We start from the raw sequence: 17038 nt of genomic DNA, 5'->3' as shown, positions 1-17038 counted from the left end.
GATACTGCGGCTTGGAATGCTGATGGAGTGGGCGTTGTTTCATTTCGCCTCCAGCATTGGTATAAGGCTTGCGGCCCATTCAAGTTGAGTGATGTCACGCGACGTCATTTAGAGTGCTGTGGTTTATCCAACTTGAAGCATGCTTTCTAATTTGCCAATTGCACCTACCATGAACACACTTTTCGGTACCCTTTCTCGCACAGCTGCTCTTCGTCGTGCCCCGCTCGCCCTTCGCCGTCCATCACATTTCCAAAACTCTCTCCAATTCACTGCTCGTCCTGCAGTTGTAAACCTTACCCAAGTCCACGCACGCTTCGCAGCAAGCTCCGTCTCCGGCAGACCAGGAAGTCAAACTATCGAGCATGCGAAGCAGAATGTGAAAGAGGAAGTCGGGAACTCAATGACAGACTGGGCCCGCTCGATCGCTGGTGGCGTGTTCACGGTAGACAGCGTCAAGCCAACAAAAGACTCTTTCGTACGTCGCCCTTTGTGCGGATCAGGTCGTTCGCCTTATTAACCACAGCGCTTTAATCATCCAATGTAGTTTGGTATAACCACTGCAGTCGCCCACTCCGTACCAACCCCCTATCTCGTCATGGGCCTCACTGGTGGCATCCCATACATCGTCTCATCCGCGACTACCGTATATCTTGCGCATCAAGCAGGTCTCGCGACCATGGGTGTTATCACAAACATGGACCCTGGCGTTGCCCTTAACATCTTAGATCAAGCGCTCAACTTCCAAGTCCACTATGGCGCTGTTCTTCTGTCCTTCCTTGGCACGTAATCTTACTTCTACTTCTATAGCTTAGCTCATGTTATATTTAGGTGCAATCCACTGGGGTATGGAATTTAGTGGTCTGGGCGGGCATAAAGGCTACCCCCGTCTGCTCCTCGGCGTCTCTCCCGCGGTCTTGGCGTGGTCGACTATCACTCTCCAACCTACTTTCGCCTTGCTGTGGCAGTGGGTTGGATTCACTGCACTGTGGTATGCCGATAATAAAGTCACAGCTGCCGGTTGGAGTGAGTCTCCTTGTTCCAGGGTCGTGGTCCTCTTCTGACTGTGCCTCCTAAGCACCAAAATGGTACTCCCAATACCGCTTCTACCTTTCTATCCTCGTTGGCACGTGCATCATCGGCTCCCTTGCAGGAATCTCCTATTATGGACCTGTAGCCGGCCATGGTCTTCTCTCCCATGACCTGAACATGGTTCGCGCTGAGCGGTCAGTATCTTGTGTTCTCAGGCTTTCCCATCCTAACAGCTTTTCACGTCTTTGCAGAAAACTTATCGAGCCTGAGCATGCGGGCCATGTCGGTGGGGACGTCGAAGCTGTTTCAGGTGACGAGTCGAGCGACACATATGTTGTCATCCGCCGGAAGAACAAGAATGGAAATGGTGACAATGGAGCTAACGGAGAGGCGCACGCTCAACAGTGATATATGACCCATGAGATGAGGAGGACTTATCGAAAAGCGATGCCACAGAGCTGATTGTTGTGGAATAATCATGACCACCACTTGTTGTATATCTGTACGTGTATCATACCTCTCGTTGTACTATCACTCCAAGATAAATGTTTCTTCGATATCTGATCGAAATGGTGCACTGCTGCCAATTAGATGATTGGCGAGACGCGAAAAGGGGGGACGGACTTGGTTGTGCAGTACTATTACCAAAAATTTCCAAGTCTAACGTTTCCTAATTGAACATCATATATGCAAACAGCTGTAAATACTCAAGGTACTCAACAGTTGATGTTTGTGAGTCATACACCTGTGTCAAATGGGCAGATATTATATAGCAACTGACGGATCTGTTATTCGGGGATTTCATCCCTTCCTGTTTTATGACTCCCAAGTTGTGACAACTTGGAGAACTGAAACAGGAGACAGGTGGAACCAACTCACGCAAACTTCTGCAGGACATTGACCGATTTCCACAGCTTCAACATGGTCCTGTGTAATGGTGATCTTGTAGAGTATGGATCATAGTGATGCCAGGAATGGTCATCTGCAGGCGTAGGAGATGCACTGACGAGTGGGCTTTGGCCTGGAATCAACCTATCCAAGCACCTCCGAGTTGGTTCTCCCGGCGCACCAGTATAACTGTGCTCATGGCGAGATTGATTATATAGTTATGTGTCTGAGCAAATGTATGTCTTCCATAGAACGCATCAAGGAGAGCCATTTTAGTGGTCATAATCAAGCAAAAAGATAGAAAATAAATGTATGAACTACTCAGGACATGCAGAGTGAAGTCATCATCGCGACTCCCCGAGTCTCAGAGAGGAGTAAAATTGTCTATCATAAGCTTCTATCCCGCTGGTTGGCCATTCTTCATTGTGGAGGGATCTCCAAAGCAAGCGGCAATACTGGCCCATCGGTGGCTGTTGCACACATCACGAAAACATAAGCCACCTTATCTAATCTTTGATTTTATTTTCTCATTCTCCTGGCACCCCCAATTTCCAATTGTACAACTACATATATATATTGAAGCAAGCTTATTTGCCAGCAAGTCAACACTCAGTATAGTCAATTTCGAGCGAGTTGGTTTGTTGAAACTCGACTCATCTCCGTCCAATCTATTAACGTTCAACTATCTCACCTACTATTCTGAAGTATCTGTTGTTTATTATCCATGTCTACGGAACCTGTACCAGCTTCTGCCGAGGAAACACAGGCTGCTGGAGATGCTACGGCGATACGTGAAGAAAATGAAGATGAAAAGCTGCAGGATGCTCGCAAGCAAAGTATGTGTTTTTCTTCCATCTTTCTGCAGGTGAGTCTGATTGGGATATCATAGTCGAGTTCTATTTTGCAGACTCGAACCTGCCATTCGATAAGTGCGTATGATCGTCATGATGCACCGTATGCATGTCTAATATGATTCAGGTTCATGTGGAGTCTCCACACCGCAAATGCAGAACACTGGGTACCCATCAAAACCGTCTCTTCGTTCAAGCGTATGCGAGACTATGCGTCGAAGGGCCATGACTGGATAGTGAAGGCCTTACGGACAAGCGAGGAGCTGGAAGTGGATGAAGCAGGGGAAAATGCAAGGCGTCGCACTGAGGTACAACCACCGAAGGGTCAGTTTGAGAGAAGTGTCTACGCGGTGAGTCAGATCATTGGAGGTATCAAAAAAATTTGCTCATGCATGGCACCGTAGAAAGGGTTTGGCGATGAGACTTCCGATCTGCAGAAGAAGTTGGAAAAGTTTTTCAACCAGTATGGAGAAACGAATGCTGTCAGGATGCGTCGTATAGACGGGAACAAGCAGTTCAAGGTATGTTTTATAGATTATGTCAAGACAAAACATACGTGCTTATGTTTTTTTTTTTTCGCAGGGGTCAGTCTTCGTCGAATTTACAGATATGAAATCCGCAGAGGCGTTCCTCAATGCTGATCCTAAACCATCTTGGGATGGCAAGGAGTTGTTGATTATGTCCAAGTATGATGTTTTTCTTTCTGAGTTTTTCTCTCTAATCATCTCTAGGGAGGCCTACTGCGATATGAAAATCAAAGAAAAAGGTCTTACCGGCAAGACTGCCGAGATGCGCAAAGACAGCATTGCAAGTCGGAAGGGGTTCAATGCGTTCCAGGAGATGCAGAACGAGAAGAAGGGGAAGGGTCAAAATAGTAAAGACAAGCCCAACCCCGAAGTCTGGCTCGAGTTCATGGGGCGTAAAATTCGTGTGCAGGAGGAAGATGGAGGCAGCGTGAAGAGCGAAGATTTGCCATATATCAAGGGCGCAACAATGAAGTTCACGGGCTGTGGTGGTGATGCTAACTTTACAGAGATGAAGGTAATTTGGTGGTTTTCACTTTCGTATATCGAGGTTCTGACTCTGGACCGATAGACTCCTTTGAGAGAGCGCTTTGCCCGGGTACCGTACATCCAATTCTCAAAGGGAGATGACTTTGGTCTCGTTGGATTCGACAAAGCCTTGACGGAAGATGAGATCGACTACGTGAAGACCAACCTAAAGACCGTGAATTCAAATGAAGTCCAGTGGTCTATACCAGAAGGTACTGTCACTCTCGTATCATATACGATCTGTGCCTTACTCATTATCGTATCGCAGAGGAAGAAGAAAAACAATTCCAAATTGATCGTGCTAACTTTGCTGCGCGGTCAGCTCTCTCGCGTTCTCAGGACAAAGGCGGTTCATCACGAGGTGGACGTGGGGGCGGACGTGGGGGTCGGGGACGGGGTGGCAGAGGTGGTGGCCGTGGTGGGAGAGGTGGAGGCCGTGGCGGAGGTCGCAACGGCGAGAAAAGCCAGCCCGCTGCAACATCAGAGGAACAAAGCGGAGAAAAGCGCAAACGGGCTGTTGAGCCTGACGGCGGCCCTGATTCTGGTATTCGTGGTCAGGCTATCCCCACGATTGCACCATCAAAAAAAGCAAAAACAGATGCTGCATAGTATCTGTACCGATAAGCTATGTGTATTATATGTGCAGTATGTACATTTGGGCAATGCCAGTGCATCTCGTCTCAGCGAAAGACAACGTCTGTTGTAACTTTCAAAACTCATACTCCGAGTCAGAATTCTACATACACAGTGACATTAATTAAATACGCAAAGAAGACAACGATACAGACTCATCGGAAGAATCAGAACACAAATCATTGACACTAACCACGGCAGGAATATCCCGATCGAAGGACTTCGCAGAACTCATCATCACCCAGTTTCACCGACGGTGGACTAGGCCAAGGGGCTCAGTCTACCTAGTTAGGTGAAAATCTTGAAGCCTGAATGTTTTGACCAATTAGACTTGCACAATGAAAATCAAACTCGATGAACGAAGGAAGGCGGTCAGGCAATCCGGCACCATCCACACCCAATAGTTGTCGTCGAGAGAGCATCTAAATTGAGAAACAACGCTAAAAACAAAATACGGACCTCCACACCAGAGCAGTATAAACAACGGAAAGGCCAAACATATAGCAGCAGGCTCCATTCTCAAACCCAAATCACATCATCATCATGACAACGGTCGACACCACAGGAGAGACTATCGCTGGCAATTGAACTCCCAAACTCTTCCTCATTGGATAGTTTCTTCGCAAGACAAATATCCGTCATGCCTGCTCGCCGCAGAATGGCCTCTGTCGGATGCTGGACATATTGCAGGGCTTGATTGATAGACACTGAACGATGACCCAACCACAAGAGTTGCAGTACACCTATGTCTGGGATAGCAGCTTGACTGTCATGTGATGCATCGAATGCTCGGGTCATATGAAGCGCAAGTCCCAACATGATCACCGATGCAGACGTCGCAAAAGCCAACTAGAATCATTTTCGATGAATGGTCATCGCATATATGCCACCACGAACTTACAGGAAGAAAGTTGATCTACAATGCTTCATTAGTCATTTGGATACAGCATCTGTGCAGTTCACCTACATTGAGGCATGTGTAACTTATGGATGAGTCGACATAGGTCGACCCACTCCCAGGGTCAATTCCTCCATTGGCTGTGCCCAATCGTCCCGCTAAGTATGCATTATAGAATGAGTAAGAACAGGAAAACGCTCAAATGTATTCCTTACCTAGCCAGATGAGTTGTGCAGCTGCCCTCGCGACCGCAAATTCTAGTTCATCCGGTCTCAAAGTGAAATTAGAAATCGGAAGAGCACCGTCGTCTCGGAATTGTATATATTCCTGGGTGAGATTCAAGCCTACCAGTGACATAATATACCTAGAAGTCAAGCCGTACATGAGATGCAGCAGTGCACTCAAGGAAAGTTTTTGGCCTACTGGTCCATAATAGAGAGTTCGATGATTTGTGAATTGCTACCTTCAAATATCATCCCGCTGCTGTAGTTCGAGGTAGCCAAAGCCTTGCTGATCTAAAACTGGCAGTATGTCATAACCCCTCGAAACGGACACCATATAACGCACCTGTGTTTGTCAACTACTAGTATTCGACCACCCGAATTCAAGTTGATGGTCTGAGTACATTTCCCATTGCGTAGATGGCTGCGGCATGGGCGTAGGACTCCTTAAAATGTTGTATTGCGCATCTACTAGCCCACCCGAGTCTCTACTAGTGTTCGCTGAGAGTGAGCAATGGACGAAATAGACCTGGATGGCGTATGAAGTGACAGCGCCAGGGATAGCTGCAGAATATATTGTTATCATGACCGTGTTATAAATAAGCAAACGTACCCCAAGTCATGTTCACGGCGACCTCGTCTTGTACTAAAGGGTCGATCCCCAATGACGTGGAGACCATAAGATAGATACCATCAAACTAGAGTCAAATTATTACTCAGCTTCTATAGTGGGCGCGAACTAGGGAATGCTTACCTCTGAGTCGTCCAAGTCACCATCAGAATCTTCATATTCTGTCCATGGAATTATATGTATCTGGTCTGCCCCTGTGGACATTTTCAGCATGATAAAATATCACCCCAACCAACTACTAACAAAGACTCGAAATGCTCGTATTAAGCGCGAACGAATCTCCAAACTGAAAGATTGCCGTGCTGGTATCCGCAGAGTATGTCACATTTGGAATCAATCCACAACTCGAGGTTACTGTCGTTGTGTTCACAAACGCAGTTCCTGGTGTACCCATTGTGAAGGTGTCGTAGAGTGTCGTGTTTGATAATCCTGCAGACGCCAGTCCAGTCAAATGATTGACAACTGGTAGGGATGGAGCAATGGGTCCCAGGTCTACAAAATTGCCGTACGATGAATCGTCTAGCCATCCTAGTGTTGTGGGCACTAAAGTAGTCATAAAATTATCCGATCCCAAGGCTTGAAATTGTAGAAGAACCGAAGAGGTGACATGCAGCACACTTATGCTCGCAAGGTAGACTGCCACAGCAGAAGTCGTCCACCACGAGGCGGGGATGTCAGTTTGTCGCCAGACGCTGCTGAGTGCGGAGCCAAGGCCCGCCCATGCGCCAGAGATGTCGTGAACGGCAGTCAGTTTGACACGGCGTACAAGTGTTCTCGAAATTGCAAGCCGTTGGGTAAGGAAGAGTAGAACAGCGGTGTATATCTGGATTATCATTGGTGTATTGTCAGGATAACAGTGAACATTGAAGACGTACAGTATAAAACGCTTGTAGTGAGGCACTAAGCACCACAGACCAGAAATCATTGTATTTTGTGGAACAGAGAGTTACATGGTGTTCCAATGATTCATAGACATAAAAGAAAACAAGGACGATATGAATCATGACCAGCATGCCATGCATGATGTAACACGTGCGTAGAGCAAACAATCCGCGCGTGTTGTTTGGAGCATTTTTCGAGCTGGCCATCCAGTCTGCTGAGGTGAAGAATGTACTAGTTGTCGGCAGGCAACAACAAGAATTTGATCGACATGATACGCAAGTCCTCGACATACGAACTATCAGCGACGCAAGGGAGTGCAGATAGGTACAGATGTTGAACAGGTAATGAGGTGGACCTGGTGAACTAGCCGCTGGTCTCCCTGGAAGTGGCCCTCAGACCTGGATAGAAGTCAGTCAGACATTCCTTGAATTTCCTTCTTTATGCCTAAACTTGAAGGCATGGTTTCGTAAAATCTCTAGCGGTGCTGTGTAATCATGACGCCGGAGGACGCACCTTTATTTTGCTTCTTATTGTTCTAACATGCTAAATAGCAATGGCATCACTTACCATATCCAAGTGATATGCACCCCTACACAATGCTGGAGTGGGGCACCCCCTAGGACTTGCAGAGGGAGTAGCTTAGTCGGCCCAGGACCTTGTGCCATTCGGGGGGTAGCAACATTCGAGTGGATCGCACATTCACCAAGAGCAACTGCCGTTGTGGTAAACGTTAAGTAGATTAGATCTTCGCATCGGTTTCAATGATTGAGACCGATGCGATGTTACAGCACCCAAACGTCAATGAAGAACAGAATTCAGAATTCCAGGATCTAGAAGCTGTTGGAAGAAGCGAGCTGACGCCTGAGACCTTCTTCGAAGCCCGCTATTGACAGTATGTGAGAATTAGTGTTTGCGAAGCAAATCAAAGTGGAAATTTGAGACATTTCGGTAGACTTTGGTCTCAACTTGAAAGTCATGATGGATGCAGCTTCTGCTGCTTTGTCATCGAACTCACGGTGTCAGGATCACGCCGTTGGCACGGGCTCAACCGAGGCTCGTGAGTCGTGTCTTCCTCAGGCGTTTTATGCAAATTTTTCGGCGTTTTCAGAGGTATCCCGACTTCGACCAGCAGCTCGCGATTGGTATCCCATTGGATGTTTGTTGCCGTCACTGCTCCTACTTTGAGGCCCGTCGTGGATAATTTTCCTTGCATGACGAGTCCTCGTGACAATTATGCCACCATCGCTCGCGCACATTTCATTCACATTCATACAACTGATCGGAAGGACTACTTACGCGGCATGCTACGGGTGACGCTGAGTGTGTCAATACTATTATTGTGTTCCTGCTTTTAACGAAGCACCAGCGACATTTATCAGACTTTGTAACTTATTGAATCCTAGTCCGGTGCATGATCATGATTGTATTTGCCTTTTGTGTGAGAGTTATGGTGGGATTGAGTTTTACGCGTGCTGGATGAACATTTACTCCCGAGTTGTGAGTCACGCGTAGCCTACTAAGGCTTCGATGATCATACTAGCCCTCGCAGACCAGTGGCAGTCCACCTCTACATTTGAAACAGCGATGAAATAGAGCCTGGGCTTAGTGTCGTTTTTGCAGCATCGTGCTTCTGGCATTGTGCTAATATTAGTAGTGAGTTCCACACTTATTTACGTCCTGGCTTATAAAATGGTCGTCAATAATCATAACATTCATCCGCATGATCATGACTCCAGAGCCTTTGCGGGCCCCGTGGATTGCAATCTTTACTCGCAGGCAATATGATATCATTTAGAGGAGTATCACAACATCCTTTATCGGTACCTCCTCCGTCGTTCGCTCGAACGCACTCAACCTTCAAACTCCGTTTCCGAGTCATAAACTTGGATCCAAGAACATCCTTAGGCTGCGGTTCACGTATACGAAGTCAGAACTCGTTATGCAGGTGACGACGATCAGTGAAGGCCATACGGTTTCGCACCATCCGACAATTGGCCCTGATCACAATCTCAAAGAGAGTGACAAACACAATGAACGATTTGAAATGCGAGTGGGGTCGTCTGCAAGTGATTCAAGAGCAGTGTCTATCTCTGACCTGAAAGTCCAAACGACACCTCAGCGGGTGCGCGCACGAGTGCAATTTGCGACGGTTTGTGGGTCGATGTATCTAGCCGGATGGAACGATGGGACAACTGGTCCATTGCTCCCCCGGATACAGAAAGTGTATGGCGTAGGTGGTTTTGAACACCTGCAGTTCTTTTTTAAGTTTACCCTCCTATCATCTTAACAGTTGAATTTCGTTGTCGTATCCCTCATATTCGTGTTCGCATGTATTGTAAGATCTCGCTGCAGTATGCAAGATTCACTGATCAGTCTGAGTTGCTCGACAGGGCTTCCTATCTGGAGCATTCGCAAACCTATATCTAGACGGTAGATTCGGTTTTGGGAAGGTAAGTTCATCTTCGATGATCTTTTTACGACCTCTGAGGCACGTTCCATGGTCCAGGTGATTGTGTTCGGTGAGGGCGAATTATTGCAAGCAGAGGTCATAATCGCCTTATCATTGCTCAGGTTCTGCGTGTCAAGTTCTAGCGTACGCCATAGAGGCGGGTGCCTTGCCATTTCCTGCATTCGTGTTAGGTTACGCCATCAATGGCTTCGGACTGGCTCTGCAGGTAAGTTATACAGGCGCAATGGATTCTACGGCTCGGATGAACCCTGAAATTAGTACACACAATCGAATGGTTTTGTGGCCAGTCTCAAGAGTAAACCCGAGGTGAAAATGGGGATCATCCATGCGGTAAGTGTTGTCATGTCCATGAACTCTCGGTTTATCTTGCTATTGAAAGGTATACGGTACGTTATACCTCTTTAATGGTGGTGCAACGCGACGGATGTTCCTATTTTCACTTTTCACTTTTTAGGTGCTGGCGCTTTGTCGTCTCCTTTGGCAGCTACACAATTTGCTCAGCTTCCGCATTGGTCACTTCACTACCTGTGTAGTCTTGGTATTGCATTCATAAACACTGTATTGTTGGTTGCGGTCTTTGGGTTGAAAACACAGGATGGTATGACAAGCATTTGTATCATCGAGAAGGTCGCTAAGCATCTCACAGAATGCCTCGCTCAGATTGGACAGCCAGCAGGCAAAAAGGGAACGAGTGAAAAGAGCCAGTTCAGCCAGATATTGCGGCTCAGAGAAGTACACCTTCTCGCCTTCTTCCTTTTGATATATGTAGGAGTGGAGGTCACTGTGGGTGGTAAGTATACAATTTAGTGGAGAAGATATTCACCCATATCATTACTCCAGGCTGGATGGTGACGTACATAATCTACGTGCGCGGAGGAGGTCCAAGTTCGGGATATATATCATCAGGGTTTTTCGGAGGTAAACTTTTCCAGGCATACTAGGCGTTCGACTGTTGATTTGTAAATAGGTCTCATGATCGGCCGTGTCGGTCTTTTGTGGGTGAACAAAACGGCGAGTCTCTATCCCGTTTATAGCATGCAACGTAACAGACCTCAAATTTCACAGGTCGGGGAACGTCGTGTTTTGTTCATTTACGTCATTTTGGCAATTGGGCTGGAACTAATAGTATGGCTGGTGCCTTCGCTCATTGGTGGAGGCGTTGCGATCTCCATAATCGGTATGCTTTTGGGGCCGATGTATCCCATTGCTGTGAATCACGCGGTACGAATCCTCCCTGAGTGGCTCATCACAGGTAATTCCATATTTAGTAGCACGAGTAGGGTCAACTGAAACCTGCATGTAGGGTCAATTAGCTGGATTGCAGGCTTCGGGCAGGCAGGTTCTGCGCTCTTGCCATTCTTAAACGGTGCCATTGCATCGAAGACGGGAATCAAGAGTTTACAGCCATTGTGGGTCTCCCTTATAGTCATGCCTGTGCTTGATAGATTGATCATTGGTGGCACAAAAGTCTCATCTCGATGATGGCGTTCATGATCGTCCTGTGGGCTTTAGTGCCGAGAACAGCTAGGAGAACTGAATGATATACGCTCCGTTGGCTCTGCCTTGTGGACGTTTGACGTGAAGCAATATATCTATCTAATGACCTCCTTCAATTTCGGTGACGAAAATAACACAGCAACGTTTGGAAATTTTGAGGAGAATGCATCTGATTTGCATTTCACTCCGTTTCAATCAGACGAAGGCGTGGTCTGAACAGACACTTCCATTATACATGGAATCAGGGCAGATGGACTTCATGACCTCTTGATCACCGCTGACGCAGACAGCATAGATTGGACCACAAACCAAAGATATAGAGACACGAACCTCAGTACCGTAGAAATACGATAAGCTCGTATCATCCCTGTTGCACGATACGAGTAGGTTTGGTCGAATTCTTAACTCGCAAGTATTGTGTCTGATAGTTTGCCTTGGACAATTTACTTCTCAATCCGAGTCGCACTGCTGTACAACGTGTTCAAGTCCCCAACAATGACCATGCTGGCATTAATTGTCAGTGAATGCATGGTTGTTACCATGTTTATATCGTGGCTCATCTGGGCAGCAAGAGTACCTCCAAGCGACTGGCTGAGCTCATGTTATCTGCCAGGAAACATCTCAGCACACTTTGGGGTTCACTAAACTTCATATGAAATGACCTTCTGAACCTGACCTGACCGCCAAGAAGGCTTCTAATAATGCATAAAACTGTTCGGAGGCCTATGCATCATGCGTCATGTATATTACCTGCGTCCCATCCCATGGGACCCACCCAAAGTCCGTGCATTACGAGAATTTGCGTCATGAAGCTATGGATATTATGAGCAAGTGTACCGTCATTAATTTAGGAGAATTAGTTCCGCACGAAATTGCCAATAGACCCACTATTACGCAGTACCATAGGCATAGACATAAAAGCCAGCCGTGTTCCTAGTACTATCTTCAGAATTATCTGATCCCATATCACACTGTTACTTGAAGTCACAGACAATGCGCTTCTCCTCTGCAATTGTACTCGTCGTCGTTGCTGCTTTAGCATCGTCAATCTCTGCCATCCCCGATGACATTAACGGCGGTGCCGGTAGATGTCCTAACTGGTGTACCAATGACAAAGCATGCAGGACCTGCCCACATGGAAAGTGTGTAAGTACTTGAAGGTATCGGTGGATTTGATGACATGACTCACCTGCACCACAGGACGGCTATTTTCACTGCTACTGAGGGCAGTAGAGGCGATAAATACGAAGTGATTGGGTGTTGCAAATTCAACATTGTATCATGTATATAGGCAACACCGTGACGTGTGCGGGGAAACGACGACATAAAACATGTCAACTTTTTTGCCGTGAATAAGTGCTTGAACTGGGACGGAGACGAGTACATTGAAAACAAAGGATCCAGCAAAGACCAGTTGGACCACCTTTCGCGCCTGTTATTCTCTCTCATTCAACTGTATTAAAATGATTCGGAAGAACACACGTACCTCCAGGTTGAACATTCCAAGTATGACTGGACTGGCAGAAAGTTGTGCAAGATCCATCTCCGAAGGCCGAAGAAATTGACAGCCATCAAATCTCGCATTCACGAACGTCAGCCAATCACGGCTGAGTTCGACGTCGCTTCCATCCAGATACACGGGCCGAAGCGTCTGTCAAGAATTATACCAACCGTCGATAGTCGGAACGCGCGCCGGACCAGAAGTCGACTCCACAGCGACTCCATTATGATCGGCAACAGAGCACGGCACATTGCAATTGTGCAGAAAAGAAAAAGATGCGGTGGAATCAGAACTCGCACCGTTAACCCGGATAAGAGCAGAAAGATCCAAGGACTTCAGTCGACAACTAGTAAGGAAGATCGAGACAACTTATCCATACGGCGTCACACCTGGTCACATGCACGTGATGATCGTCGAATTCACTACAGGCTTAGATGAATCCTTCATCTAGGCTCGTGACTAGCCTGGCGTATACTATCGTAGCGCTGACACGCCAGTTCCCGACTCCGCCGGCTCAATCCCTTTCCTCTCCCATTTCCTTCGTTCTTCCCACACATCGCTACCACGCTCCTACCCAGCAGACGTTTCGAGGGTGGGGGTCCCGTCTAGTACAGTAGTAAATAATCAAATAGAGCAATTTTTTCTCATCGACAATAATTCAAACATCGAACTTCTCCCTCCACCCTCTCAACGACCGCTGGCGCAAAACACAAGAAAACAAGTAAAGCCACACAGTGTTCTGCCGGTCAACGAACGTTTGCCAAAGTTAATGTACGTTCAGCGATGAACTTTCACATGAATGCAAGTAAACTGAACTTGTGGAGTACCAGAAGTCCTGTCTGAATATTATATAATCGCGTTGTGATTGGACAATGAAGCAAAAATGAACCACAGAGCCGCTGCCGCCGCACAGTCGAAAAACTCGTATCATCTGCTAGTAGCAACATATTCAATGTTCTCCGAGTCAGTACAGTATGAAACAGCAATAAATCTATTCAGCAAGGACATCATCAACTTGAGGAAACTCCGGATCTTCAATTCCTTCTGCATCTAAGTCGAGAAGCTCGTACAACTCGAGCTCAGCATCTAAACCTCGGATGGCTGTTTTATAGAAGGATCCTAGCCATTCCTCGGCGCGAGAGTAGTCGAGTAAATCACTGATAGGGATACGAGTGAATGGATCAGTGGTAGGTGCTGAGTGCATCATTTCCTCAGCAACAACAGCTTCCTCTTCATCAACAGCTTGAATGAGGTTGTGTGCGAGCTGACTTATCCCTTGCCTCTCGAAGGCAATGCTGCGCTGTTCTTGCTCACCACTTCCTGCATCTGAATCATTGGTTGCCTGTGTTTTGGCAGACTCTTTCTCGTCACAGTACTGGCACTTAAGCTGCTTCTTGATGACATTGTTGCGTACATGCTCTTCATGAACATACATCTTGAGTTCAGCGAGGAGCGTGAGGGTTTCTGTTGAGAGCCAATTTCGCCATTTCATGAGAATTGCGCCAAAGACACTGAAAAGGCGCTCGCAAGAGGCGGAATTTGGGCAGATAGAGAGAAGGTGCAGGGCAATAGAGTGAAGTGGTCTAAGTGGTGACCCAGGATGTGACAGTCTGTCCCAGATATTAATTGGATCAACTGCGATACCCTGAAGGCAATTTTAGTAATTTTTCTTGAAAAATCAACTTGACTGCAGACCTCCTTCTCAGCACGAGATAACAATGCAAACTTGTAGACATCTATGTGTGCAAAGTCATGGGAACCACTCATGTAGTCCTCTAGGTCTGTGTAAAGATCAAGTGGTGGCATCCGAGTTGAAAAAATGGCTCCAAAGACGTCCAAAAAGTGCTGCACGTGTTGTGAGAGGTATTTTTTTGAATGGCAAAATCTTGTAGAAAGGATTGACAATGACAGCAGCAATAAAACTTCTTGGTCACATTGTCCCCAGCGGTGTTCAGCACTTGCAAGAACAGCTGTACGAGCAGCGAGATCAGTGTGATTTCAATCTTGGAGTAACAAAGTGCAGGAACCAAATGAAATCACAACATGTTCAGGTCTTGCTTGGGCTGCTTGGTGAATATTTGTCAACATTTGGCCGGATCCTTTCGCTGACGAAGCATACCCATGCTCCGTTTCACCACCTGACTGATCCTGCGGACAGTCCCCTTGCCCTTACCGTCCGGACGGTAACCTATGATATGATGCACGACGCATCCCCTTTGCCCTGTTCCCATTTTATGATCTCTGACTCGGTGCACAGTCGCACATGCGACTGATACTTAGATCTGCAGTTGCACGATCGTGCCCCTGCGCGTTTCACTTCTTATTTTCGATCGTTGACTCACTTTCTTATCTAGCACGTTCTACCCAGATCGAACGTGCCTTCTTGTTATGGTCTTACCCTTTACCGATTGCCTCTCCCGGTAGTACGAGTTATCATCCACTAATACGTTTCCTGTCCTCTATATAAACTCGCTACCATGTACCATATTCCCTAACTTGAATCTACTTGGTTCTTGACCTCCTACTCTCACCAGAGTGATCCTTCTGCCTCGCCAGCAGTCTATATTCTATCTTCTTATTTGCTCATCGCAGATAAGCCTATAGTCTCGACCTTTACTCATCGACTTCGTCGACGAGCAAAGCCCCTGTTAACTAGTCGGACTTCTGTCCTTCTAATTAACGACGATCCTTACGATTAACCTTCGGGTGTCGTAAGCCTAGGCCGATATAGCTTATCGTCTCGCATCTGCGTGACATAAGCTACCCGATTTGGACATAGGCGTTAAATCGTACTTGCCGAAGACACGCCAAGTACGACCCCTAACCTTGGGCTAGCCCAAGGACGTCCACAGACCGTTGACGACACAAGCTCTGTTGAGCGTCGCCAACAGATACTATCCAAGTCGTAACAATGAGGGAGATTGGTTTGAGCAGAGTTTTCCATCTACGAAGAGAGTTAGTTTCATTTCATAAAATTTTATTATTTACTTTACCGTGCCATTGCATGCCAGAATGTCGTGTTTTTTATTGTGTTGATAGCAGTTTGAGTCTTCCTGCGTGATCGTGCATCTCCGCTTGACATTAGATTAGCCTCATGCTTTGTAACAAGCAGTTCAAGGGCAGGTCAAAGCTCAAGAAGACGACAATATGTGAGATAGTGTGATAACCAGCGTGTCAGCACTGCTCTGAGAACCGCGAGTGTTTTTCCAATGGTTGCCATCTGTATCCCATAGTCATCTTTGACCTTGAAAAGGTCTCTGACAATAAGATTCCACTTATAAATCACCTGTAAGTACAATTTCATATCAGTTCCAATGTAAATTGTCATACCTGATGAGCTACACAATCAGGAACAACAAGGTGCAGAAATTTCTCTTGAAGTAGATGACAGGCCTTTTGAGATTCGCCAGATGCATCTGTAGTGCATGCAACCACAGTGGCCCCCCATTCAGTCTCAATCTTGCTGATTGCCTCTAATATCTGCCGAAGAAGTTCTTCGGCTGTCCGAGGATCCCTTGATGCATCGTGAACTTTGACTGTATGTAACTACATTGACAATTAATTAATATTCTTGACACTCGCAGCCTTCACGGACATACCTTTCTCTGTGCTGTCATCATGAAGCCCAGAAGGTGATGATAATTTTCACCTGTCCAGCCATCACACTGCAAGGTTGCATTGGCACCTCGGCATTCATCTTTAGCAATAGTCTTAAGTGTGTTGAGGGTTTGCAGCATGACACGTTGTGTAAGGACTTTCGCTGAAGGTATTTTTGCTCGAGGAAGGAAGTGATCACATAAAACTTTCCATTTGTGATTCTCGACCCATCACAATGGTAAACTGGCACTTGCAGTGAGCCTTGCAAGGCCAATCTCCCAACCAGCTTGGTCTGAAGCTGACCAAGGTTGGTCACATAGAGACTTTGTCCCAGCACAACTGGGGAAAGAGGTGGAAGCGAGCCGGAAACAGAGTGGAACAAACCAGATTGATTTAGATGTTGGCGTTTCCCTAGCTGGGATGGTAATGAAACTGCGGAGAGTGCCGGACTGACTGAAAGAGAGTTGCGGGTATAGAGACTAGAGGAACCTGATGACACAGTCTCAGGAATCAGCAGGGTAGGCAAAGGGCGCACAGACTCGGACTCTGGAACAGATGGAGCATTAAGAGCTGGCGTGGTGAGAATTATTGGTTGTATACCAGTCGGCACTGTCATATGAGCCCAATTATTTTTTCGTGGTGAATGTTGTTCATGGTATTCGAGTCGTGCTTGTGAACAAATGTCTTCTGAGTGCAATTCACATTCGTGCAAGTGATGTAACAGTGTCGATGGCCAACTAATCAACCAGACATGCTGGGAATCGTTCTTATCAATAGCCCATACTATATTTCAAAGTTAGCAGGAGACACTGGCAGTGGTTACACAAGAGTTCACGTACAAGCACCTGCAATTGCAGCTTCGTCTCTTGGTATATCTCACTGGCCTGC

The 17038-nt window shown here is 46.7% G+C and overlaps 5 protein-coding genes across 5 annotated transcripts; 3 read left to right on the top strand and 2 right to left on the bottom strand.

Annotated features, from left to right (window-relative positions):
- Positions 1-169: 169 nt before the first annotated feature.
- Positions 170-1893, top strand: EDB93DRAFT_1150868 (uncharacterized protein; the record flags this gene model as incomplete). Its single annotated transcript, XM_041449698.1, has 6 exons — positions 170-475; positions 545-779; positions 829-1023; positions 1076-1223; positions 1281-1454; positions 1523-1893. 5 exons carry the CDS (start codon positions 170-172, stop codon positions 1435-1437), a joined length of 1041 nt encoding a protein of 346 aa, XP_041306759.1. The 3' UTR covers positions 1438-1454; positions 1523-1893.
- A 566-nt stretch (positions 1894-2459) lies between these two features.
- On the top strand, positions 2460-4555 carry EDB93DRAFT_1150855 (uncharacterized protein). Its single transcript, XM_041449697.1, has 8 exons — positions 2460-2753; positions 2807-2846; positions 2896-3118; positions 3173-3289; positions 3351-3454; positions 3500-3809; positions 3864-4032; positions 4089-4555. The coding sequence occupies exons 1-8, from the start codon at positions 2642-2644 to the stop codon at positions 4427-4429; spliced, it is 1416 nt and encodes a 471-aa protein (XP_041306758.1). The 5' UTR covers positions 2460-2641; the 3' UTR covers positions 4430-4555.
- A 417-nt stretch (positions 4556-4972) lies between these two features.
- EDB93DRAFT_1104674 (uncharacterized protein) lies at positions 4973-8298 on the bottom strand (the record flags this gene model as incomplete). The annotated part of the gene is made up of 15 exons (XM_041447430.1): positions 4973-5302; positions 5355-5369; positions 5421-5509; positions 5567-5715; positions 5775-5866; positions 6102-6136; positions 6186-6270; positions 6327-6397; positions 6447-7026; positions 7079-7296; positions 7378-7464; positions 7599-7620; positions 7653-7674; positions 7877-7968; positions 8101-8298. 15 exons carry the CDS (start codon positions 8296-8298, stop codon positions 4973-4975), a joined length of 2085 nt encoding a protein of 694 aa, XP_041306757.1.
- An 831-nt stretch (positions 8299-9129) lies between these two features.
- On the top strand, positions 9130-11096 carry EDB93DRAFT_1087113 (major facilitator superfamily domain-containing protein; the record flags this gene model as incomplete). The annotated part of the gene is made up of 11 exons (XM_041446020.1): positions 9130-9315; positions 9376-9420; positions 9476-9539; positions 9657-9760; positions 9814-9889; positions 10010-10153; positions 10202-10345; positions 10396-10473; positions 10523-10807; positions 10859-10964; positions 11024-11096. 11 exons carry the CDS (start codon positions 9130-9132, stop codon positions 11094-11096), a joined length of 1305 nt encoding a protein of 434 aa, XP_041306756.1.
- Positions 11097-13402: 2306 nt separating this feature from the next.
- On the bottom strand, positions 13403-14359 carry EDB93DRAFT_1287455 (uncharacterized protein; the record flags this gene model as incomplete). Its single annotated transcript, XM_041454524.1, has 2 exons — positions 13403-14198; positions 14249-14359. The coding sequence occupies 2 exons, from the start codon at positions 14357-14359 to the stop codon at positions 13545-13547; spliced, it is 765 nt and encodes a 254-aa protein (XP_041306755.1). The 3' UTR covers positions 13403-13544.
- Between the last annotated feature and the right edge of the window lie 2679 nt (positions 14360-17038).

The sequence above is a fragment of the Suillus bovinus genome, assembly GCF_016758785.1.
Source record: "Suillus bovinus strain UH-Sbo-P2 chromosome Unknown EDB93scaffold_35, whole genome shotgun sequence".
Classification (NCBI taxonomy): Eukaryota; Fungi; Basidiomycota; class Agaricomycetes; order Boletales; family Suillaceae; genus Suillus; species Suillus bovinus.
This window is presented reverse-complemented; position numbering and strand designations above follow the sequence as displayed.

Bases quoted from the DNA above. Each gene is read 5' to 3' on its own strand.
- EDB93DRAFT_1150855 (XM_041449697.1), top strand. From the start codon at position 2,642: ATGTCTACGGAACCTGTACCAGCTTCTGCCGAGGAAACACAGGCTGCT. The intron at 3,119-3,172 runs GTGAGTCAGATC...ATGGCACCGTAG, and splicing joins TTGAGAGAAGTGTCTACGCG to AAAGGGTTTGGCGATGAGAC. The intron at 3,810-3,863 runs GTAATTTGGTGG...CTGGACCGATAG, and splicing joins CTAACTTTACAGAGATGAAG to ACTCCTTTGAGAGAGCGCTT.